Genomic DNA, 10120 nt, shown 5'->3' with positions numbered 1-10120 from the left:
GGGCCCAGGTCGTTGTCAAGCTGATTCACTGTACCAGATGTCCACAATTGGAACAATCGTCAAACGAACTTGACAACGACCTTGGCCCCATTCTACCTTATAATCTTAAGCAGTTCGCTCCGTCCCCTGAGTCGCCCCAATGCATCGCCATCAAAACGGATCCGTTGAAGAATTACAGTCTTTCTGTCGAGTATTTTTGTCAGAAGTTAGATCCAAATAAGTAAATAAATTACGCTAACGCATGTAGTGACAATTTGTTGTCATCTTTACTTGGAAAATGTAATGTGAGACTTTCGAGACGCTTGGTGGCAGCAGACTCACCAGGTAAATTCCATCGTTCTCGGTAATGTGCGCATGCTCAAAACTACGTAGACAATGGAAATTTACCTGCTAAGTCTGCTGCCACCTAGCACCTCAAAGTCTCACATTGATGAAAAAAAAGGGTTGTTTACTTTACCTGACTTTACTTCCCCAAAATGCAGCTTTAAGTTTTGTACTAAATGGATCCATTTTGATGTCAAGGCTTCGGGAGCAACTTGGTAGGACGAGCGAACTGCTTCTTCGTTGTGCCAATTAAGCATTTCCTTTTCGTGTGTGGCTTAAAGACACTGGACACTATTGGTAATTGTCAAAGGTCAGTCTTCTCACTCTGTGTATCTCAACATATATGCATAAAATAACATATCTGTGAACGTTTGAACTCAATTGGTCGTCGAAGTTGCAAGGTAATAGTGGAAGAAATAACATCATTGCCGCCCAAGTTGTGTGCTTTCAGTTGAGGTCTCGAATTCAATTCAATAGAGTGAGAAATTACTCCTTTATCAAAAACTACGTCTAAACTTCAGAGGGAGCCTTTTCTAACAGTTCCCAAGTAAGTTTGTTATACAAAGAATCATGTTAAGTAATTACGGTATAAAAAAAACCAATAGTGTCCAGTGCCTTTGAAGCTAATTCTTGAGTCAAACTTGAGTCAAAATAATTTTCGTCTCATGAGACGAACATTATTTTCATGACATTGTTTTACTCATTACCCAAAAACTACAGCACCTCAGCACGTAATCTTTTCAGTGAAGCTTTCTACTTTCATTATCTTCAAACTGCATGTGTAAGTTTAGTGTAAATCTGTGGACATTGTGTTTTTTTTGTCCTACAAAAATATGTACATACACCCTTTGTAGGCAGTGGACACTATTGGTAATTGTCAAAGACTAGCCTTCACAGTTGGTGTATCTCAACATATTCATAAAATAACTAACCTGTGAAAATTTGAGCTCAATCGGTCGTCAAAGTTGCGAGATAATAATGAAAGAAAAAAACACCCTTGTCACACGAAGTTGTGTGCGTTTAGATGGTCGATTTCGAGACCTCAAGTTCTTAATCTGAGGTCTCGAAATCAAATTCGTTGAAAATTACTTCTTTCTCGAAAACTATGGCGCTTCAGAGGGAGCCGTTTCTCACAATGTTTTATACCGTCAACCTCTCTCCATTGCTCGTCACCAAGAAAAGTGTTATGCTAATAACTATTTTGAGTAATTACCAATAGTGTCCACTGCCTTTAACTTACAAAACCCTAACGTTTCAGCAGTTGTAGAATGATCGACTCTTTGCAACTCACTGATACATTGGTAAAATTTAAGAACAAGGCCAATCACAAATCAATTTAAAGGGTCCAATAGTTAATCCAAGAAAATAAGATTAAAGATTACTAAAAACATGCCGTTAAAGAAGGCTTTCCAAATAAAGTATCCATGAATTATTTTCGGGGTATTTTTTACCTAAACAAGATTATGTTTCTTCTCGGTCAATGATATTACGGCTGAGGTTTCTGCAGGTCTTCCTGTCCCCAATGCATGTGGACACTTCCCCCGCTGTCTCAAATCCATTGTCCTTTTTTCAGCAGATCGACATAAGTCAGATGGCCTCGACCTCTTTGGGCTTGACTTTGCTTGGGCTCCCAGAGCACAAGCTTGCTGGCTGGAAGCTCAGGGTGGCGTTAGCAGTGCCCTGCAAACCTCAGTCTTCTAGCGCAGATTTAGGCGCTAAGCTTGGGGAACCCTAGATAGAGGTCTGTGTTTGATGTTCTTCGCTCCCGACACCAAGCACCTGGTGTAGCATTCTGGTGTAGCAGCCGTCAAGTTGTTTAGAACAGATGTTAATGTCCATGCTACGCACCCATAAAGTAGCACTGTTTCAACAGTGGCCACGAAGAGCTGTACTATCAGGTGTTTACTCATCTGTGTACACCATACATTTTTCATGCTGTGGAGTGCTTTCCAGGCCAGAGCTTTCCTAACTTTGATATCCCTGCTTGTGCTGTCAATCCATGACCCTAGATATTTGAAGTCAGCTTGTCTTACAAGTTTGGGGGCTGACTCCGCCTACCCCTTTTGTGACGTCAATCGAGGCAGACTTTGCCTGCAATGCGTATAGTAAAAACACGTGCAAAGTACATGTACGTCCAAGTCGTGAGTTGGTATATTTCAAAAAGTGTTTTTCTGCATTCAGCAGCAATACACCTGGTCGGCATTGCCCGATTTTTTTTTTTTTTTTTTTTTTTTTTAACGTACAAACTCACGACTTGGTCCGTACATCTACGTCACGAACAGCGCCCTCTCGGGTTGGGGTCTACTCTTAAATTTGTAAATAACATAAGAACTGATTTTGTAAAACCTTAGTTAACTGTTTATTCACATTCCACTCATCAAAACACATATATTAGTGACAAAAGCTTTATTTTGAAAAAATACCACTTCCAGGTGACTTTAACTGCAGACCCACTTGTTGACATTCAGTCTCCACCCTGTCAAGAAGCTCTTGTGCTTGACTGATTTGCTCTGTAAGTATAGGGCAATGATATCTGCAAAGTCCTGTCTATCTGTAAGTAAAGTAGGTCCTTACTCCCCTGCTCTGTCTGGGGTTGATTATAAATCCAAGATTCTACTTTGACTCAATTCGTATGGTTCGGAGTCAGAATAATTAGGGTTAAGGAGTCAGTTTTGTGTTTTGTTGGGGTTTTTGTAAGTTTGTTTATTGTTTTTTTTTTAGACTATAGCATGTTTATGTTTATAAAAGGAAAGTAGCTAGGGGTATGCTTGAAGGCATCGGACACTGTTGGTAATTACTAAATTAATTGTTAGCATAAATCTTACTTGGAAACGAGGAATGGGGAGCTGTTGATAGTATAAAACAGTGTGAGAAACGGCTCCCTCTGAAGTAACGTATTTTTTTTTTAAAGAAGTAATTTCTCACTAAAATATTTCAATTGAGTTTGAGACGTCAGTTTAGTCGAATTCGTTAATGTAAATGCACACAACTTGTGCGACAAGGGTGCTTTGTCTGACATTACTCTCTCGCAACTTGGACGACCAATTTTTTAGCTCAAATTTTCACTGGTTTGCTATTTTAGGATGTTGTGATACCCCGATTTTCAAAGGCGTCCACTGCTGCAAAGGCACTGTAAAAAGAAGAAAAGAGTTCACGCCAAAAGCTGGCTAACTGCCGCCAACTTGCCTGCAAACACAAGCGTAAGACGTCAATAATCATGCAAGTGTTAATGATTTTATTTAGTTCAAAGGTTCTTTTCCAAGTTCACAGCGTAATCTATGAAAAAAATGCCAGGTTAACGCATCCCCCAGTGAGATGTAATACGTTTTACTTTTCTAATTTACTTTTGAAAAACTTACTTTCATAAAAGGTATCTTAGCCACGCCACTAAAGGAGTGATTTGGCGCCAGGACTGTGGTGACAGTGAGTGGATTAGTTGCTGGTATCTCCATGATAACTGCGTCATTCCAATCCTGTTTATACGTCATTACCTTCATCCTTACCGTAATTACAGGTTAGTAAAGGAATGAGTGGTCACGAAAACAATTAGATATAGTAGCGAAGTTTGGAGAAATTTCTTAAATACGAATACAAACAAACCAATACCTGTAGACCTTTGGCAAAGTGCACCCTATGTTTGTTACGCATCTTCTTGGTTGACACGGTGTGGCGGTTTCAGTCTTCCGCCGTGTTCAGTCTTCCGGGTGACGTAGTCGGACATATCATCACGTTGTTCGAACGGTTTTAGCTTTCCGGCGTGTTCAGTTTTCCGGGTGACCTGTCAGATACCGCCGCGAGTACCCTGGCGAGTACTGTAGTTCTCTCAGCAGTGACCCCAAATTGTTTATATTACGATTCTTTTATGTGTAGTCACATAATCTCTTGCCCCACTCTTTACATATATTCATGGGTACAACTTTAGGCAGGTCACACTCTGTTTGCATATAAAACAACTCATACGATCACTCATACGATCCACGCGTTTGCCGCTAGTTGCACTCGACTCGTGGACGCCGCCATGACAGCTACCGGAGGGTAACGGACGACTCAATACGGCACTAAAAATGGACTACTTTCGCTTGCTGTGCGCAGGCATCGCATGACGTAATGCTACCGTATTTGGTCATTCGGAAAACTGGACACAGCGGAAAGTTGAAACCGCCACAACGGCACAATGTGTATGACGTCATCCACAATAGTATTGAAGTCTTATACAGCGCATGTACCAAGGTACGGCGCTGAGTTTTAATAAGGGAATCAATGTGTGTTGAATCGGTTTTCAATTAGTGGTTTAAACCCGCCGAAGCCTGATTCTTGATCATTTTTACCGAGACGACAGTCGAGGTAAATTATCAAGAACCAGGCCTCGGCGGGTTTAAACCACTAGTTGAAAACCGATTCAACACACTTTGATTCCCATTCATAAATACCTTTTCGGTCAAAAAATATCAACACTTTGTGGTCAAAAAGTAAACTAAATGCAAAAATTATAATTGTTAAATGATTTCTTTCAACACGACACCCCTCCAGCTATGAGATGGTAATGCCCTCGGGTAAACAACTCCTTATAAGGGAATGTTGTGCGCGTCGCGCGTATCGCGTGATGTGGCACAACTGTTTCAGCCGTCGCTCTCGACCAATATGAATGAAAAACTGTCTTATAAGCACAGGTGCAAGCTCGCGTGTCACGCCCATGTCAACACTTTTGACTGGTCATAAACAAAGGTTTATACACACCCATGTGACGCGCTGTCCACCAATGTACCGTTCCGGCTTTCCACTAAGCTCCGCCCACCGCACACGTGAGCAAGACACGTGTACGAACACTCCAAATGTCATTCTGCACGATTCTGCCGCGCGTGCCAAATATACGCGCACGCATGGCCGAGTTTGTCCGACCACAATAATTGCTGTTTGATTGATAGGCCGGATCGATCCATAGGAACAGCGCAACTGTCTGAGGTATTTATATATCAATCTTTCAATAGGTATTGAAGGTATACATTTTGAAACCCTAGAATGTAGTAACTTTTAAGGGTCTGCAAGGTGTTACGGCACATTCAGAACACCGGGGCGAACCCCTTCTCTGTTCAATAAGTTATTTTACATGCGTTACACCGCACATGGGACCAACGGCTTTACGGCCCATCCCAAGGACGCCACAAGTGTCACGACTGTGGGATTCGAACCCACACTCTGCTGATCAGAAACAGCGGAGTTTAAATTCGGTGCTCTTAACCGCTCGGCCACGACACTTCCACGATATATGGGGCATAATTGTCATCATCTTTATTTCTCTATTCAAATCACTAGTTGTTTGTTAAAAATTGTGTGCTCTACTTTTGCAGGATCAGCTGTTGGCATCTCCTACGTGATAACGAAGCATCTGATTGGAAGCTATTTTAATAAATCTATTACAACAGCCTACGCTATGTCTTCCAAGGGCAACTCCTTCGTATTCGTGGCTGTTGTGCCCTTGATACAGCTTTTCCTAGACATATACGGCTGGAGGGGAACAATGCTACTACTTGGAGCATTATTATTACATCTCGCTGTCGTTGGAGCTCTGGTGAAACCACCTGCAGCTAGTAGGAGTCAAGATGGTTATGAGGCAGCTCTCACAGACGAGGAGCAAGAGACCAGGGACGATGATGTAGTACCAAGCAACCGCTTTGGCTGTTCTTGTTTTACCAAAGTCTTCTCATTAACTAGAGAAACATTCCAGCTTGGATTATTCTCATCCATATCATTCTGGCTGGTTTTGTTTGTGTTAACTGTGTTTGAAATGACATATTCTGCATGGTTAATATACTATGTGCAGTACACTACCGTGTATAAAGGATTCACACTGGAAGACGCGTCACATTTTATTGTCGCCTTTGGAATAGGGAGATCAATAGCTTCCATTGTGATTGGTCCATTGTTTCAAGCTGTGCAGGTTGTCAGCGCATACGTGTGGCTTGCTGCATCTCTACTTTTATGCGCCATTTATTATGCTGTTGATCCATGGTTGACGTCTTATTGGCCGATTGTGGCGAACACTTTCTTTTATGGAAACGCTCTATCAATAGCTTTTATACTCATAGATGTTGTCAGTAAGAAGATATTCGGTAAAGAACGGTTGGGGCATGCTGTGGGGTTAATGGGACTTTCGTCAAGTGTGACGTCACTCCTTCTATTATTCTTTCCAGGTGAGTTTTTGATCCCGTCGGTAGCAAAAAACACTAACAGACTACAACCAAAATTCAAAATGAAGCACAGTTATGTTTAGACACCTCAATTACTATATCTCTCTAAAATGTAAAATATAGGAAAACCATTCGTTTTGTCCGCAATACCACTCTTGCAAAGAACTTTTTGAAGTGAAAGACGGGTACTTTCAACTCGAGTTAGAGTGAAGTTTGTTTCAAGTTCACCCATAAACAGTGCCACAGATTTATTTTCACCTCAACAGAACGAAACTGACACCACCCGGACCAGAGAGTGAAATATATTCAGTCTTTTACATTAAAAGATACATTTGATTCAGTTCTAGATCGTTGACCAAATACGAAGCATTCAAACCTGTAAAAGACAGTGGACACTATTGGTAATTGTCAAAGACCAGTCTTCTCACTTGGTGTATCTCAGCATATGCATAAAATAACAATTCTGTGAAAATTTGAGCTCAATTGGTCGTCGGAGTTGCGAGATAACTATGAAATAAAAAAACTTCCTTATCACACGAAGTTGTGTGCTCTCAGATGCTTGATTTCGAGACCTCAAATTTTAAACTTGAGGTCTCGAAATCAAATTCATGGAAAATTACTTATTTCTCGAAAACTACTCCACTTCAGAGGGAGCCGTTTCTCACAATGTTTAATAATAGTAATAATAATAATAATAATAATAATAATAATAATAATAATAATAATAATAATAATAATAATAATAATAATAATAATAATAATAATAATAATAATAATAATAATAATAATAATAATAATAATAATAATAATAATAATAATAATAATAATAATAATAATAATAATAATAATAATAATAATAATAATAATAATAATAATAATAATAATAATAATAATAATAATAATAATAATAATAATAATAATAATAATAATAATAATAATAATAATAATAATAATAATAATAATAATAATAATAATAATAATAATAATAATAATAATAATAATAATAATAATAATAATAATAATAATAATAATAATAATAATAATAATAATAATAATAATAATAATAATAATAATAATAATAATAATAATAATAATAATAATAATAATAATAATAATAATAATAATAATAATAATAATAATAATAATAGTAATAGTAATAGTAATAGTAATAGTAATAGTAATAGTAATAGTAATAGTAATAGTAATAGTAATAGTAATAGTAATAGTAATAGTAATAGTAATAGTAATAGTAATAGTAATAGTAATAGTAATAGTAATAGTAATAGTAATAGTAATAGTAATAGTAATAGTAATAGTAATAGTAATAGTAATAGTAATAGTAATAGTAATAGTAATAGTAATAGTAATAGTAATAGTAATAGTAATAGTAATAGTAATAGTAATAGTAATAGTAATAGTAATAGTAATAGTAATAGTAATAGTAATAGTAATAGTAATAGTAATAGTAATAGTAATAGTAATAGTAATAGTAATAGTAATAGTAATAGTAATAGTAATAGTAATAGTAATAGTAATAGTAATAGTAATAGTAATAGTAATAGTAATAGTAATAGTAATAGTAATAGTAATAGTAATAGTAATAGTAATAGTAATAGTAATAGTAATAGTAATAGTAATAGTAATAGTAATAGTAATAGTAATAGTAATAGTAATAGTAATAGTAATAATAATAATAAGGTTTAACAAAATCAGTTCTTAGGTTATTTACAAATTTAAGAGTAGACCCCGACCCGAGAGGGCGCTGTTCGTGACGTCAATCGAGGCAGACTTTGCCTGTTATGCGTAGAGTAAACACAATTGCAAAGTACATGTACGGACCAAGTCGTGAGTTTGTACGTTTCAACAACAACAAATAATGTTTTTTTCTGGCAATGCCGACCAGGTGTATTGCTGCTGAATGCAGAAAAACAATTTTTTAAATGTACCAACTCACGACTTGGACTTACATGTACTTTGCATGTGTGTGTTTACTATACGCATTGCAGGCAAAGTCTGCCTCGATTGACGTCACAAAAAGGGTAGGCGGAGTCAGCCCCCCAAACAACTTTATTTATTTGTTAAACATATAAATCGTGACAAACAATTACTAAAAAAATTGTTTTATTGTTCGTAAGCATATACTCTTATGTTTGAAAGAAAAACAATTTTATTTCCAGGTGACTTTAAATCACTCCTTAAACCATCTCAGCTCCCTGGTGGGGAGTATACAGCCTTGTGCAACATTAATATGCGCTACTCGGCTAAATCAATCACAAGAACCATATCTGCCCTCGCAGGTACCCATTTACCCCTGGGTGGAGAGAAGCAATTATAGTTAAGTGTCTTGCTCAGGGACACAAGTTTCACGACCGGGATTCGAACCCACACTCTGCTGAACAGAAGCACCAGAGCTTGAGTTCGGTGCTCTTATCCACTCGGCCACGACACCCTTCTATCAACCTTTCCCCATTACTCGTTACCAAGTGAGGTTTTATGCTGATAATTATGTTGAGTAATTACCAATAGTGTCCACCGTATTGTATGACATTGTTTTACTCATTTCTCAAATACTACAGCACCTCAGCAATTAATATTTTAAGTTAAGCTTTCTACCATCATTATCTTCAAACTGTATAATTTTGTTTAATGTAAAACCCAAATCCTATAAAGACATTGGACGAGATAACTGTGAAAGAACCTCTCCCCATTACTCGTTACCAAGTGAGGTTTTATGCTGATAATTATGTTGAGTAATTACCAATAGTGTCCACTGCATGCCTTTAAAGACATGTATCTGTTTTTGATGGCAGCACTATTCTTATAGTGATGCTAATCACAGTGCTTATCGTAACAGTCTTACAGAGTGTTCATGTTTTGTGTTATCAACCATATAATATACGTAAACAGACAAACCTGTAAAAGTTCGCGCTGAATTGGTCATCAAAGTCACGATAAAACAACGAAAAACCACCTTATTTGTTTTCTGTTTTTCAAACATCGAGTTTATTATCACGCCTGATAACAACTATTGTTTTACTCGTTTCTCAAAAACGACAGCAATTTAGGCGGAAATATTATATGTGAATCTTTGAACACTTGTGTTTTTCGATCATACGAAGGGTCTATGTGCGTTTTGTAGGACAAAGAACACCATGTCCACAGGTTTTCATTATACTTACAAAGTTTGAAGATAAATATAGTAGAAAGCTTCCCTGAAAATGTTACTTATATTTTAAGGTACGCTTTCTACCATCATTATCTTCAAACGGTGTAAGTTTAATGAAAATCTGTGGACATTGTGTTTTGTGTTACAGAAAGTACCCAAATCCTTTAACACATTCGCTTTGACCTTTTTTTTTTTTTTTTTTTTTTTTACTGCTAATTCACAATGAATTGTTTCAATTATTTAGTGTATTTTGTTTCTGTGTTTCTTACATTGTGATATTTTGTTTTGTGTATACCCTCCAGGATTGATTTATGACCTTACCGGAGACTACACCGTGGCTTTCAGTCTAATGGCTGGTGTACAATTACTGACTGTTGTTGCTGCACTTGGTTTGCGCTGGAGGCAGAAACACCAACCCAGTTCATCTGAATCATCCCAATAA

At 37.2% G+C, this 10120-nt stretch overlaps 1 protein-coding gene across 1 annotated transcript; it reads left to right on the top strand.

Annotated features, from left to right (window-relative positions):
- Positions 1 to 5842: 5842 nt before the first annotated feature.
- LOC139942774 (uncharacterized) lies at positions 5843 to 10120 on the top strand. The gene is made up of 2 exons (XM_071939561.1): positions 5843 to 6515; positions 9981 to 10120. Exons 1-2 carry the CDS (start codon positions 5843 to 5845, stop codon positions 10118 to 10120), a joined length of 813 nt encoding a protein of 270 aa, XP_071795662.1.

This window comes from Asterias amurensis, chromosome 10 (genome assembly GCF_032118995.1).
Source record: "Asterias amurensis chromosome 10, ASM3211899v1".
In the NCBI taxonomy this organism is placed as follows: domain Eukaryota; kingdom Metazoa; phylum Echinodermata; class Asteroidea; order Forcipulatida; family Asteriidae; genus Asterias; species Asterias amurensis.
Note: the sequence above shows the minus strand (reverse complement) of the source record. Positions and strands in the feature narration are given on the sequence as shown.

What these genes read in the sequence shown, in the direction of transcription:
- LOC139942774 (XM_071939561.1), top strand. Translation starts at nt 5,843, where the DNA reads ATGCTACTACTTGGAGCATTATTATTACATCTCGCTGTCGTTGGAGCT. An exon ending in CCTTCTATTATTCTTTCCAG is followed by an intron (nt 6,516 to 9,980) that starts GTGAGTTTTTGA and finishes TATACCCTCCAG; the next exon opens with GATTGATTTATGACCTTACC.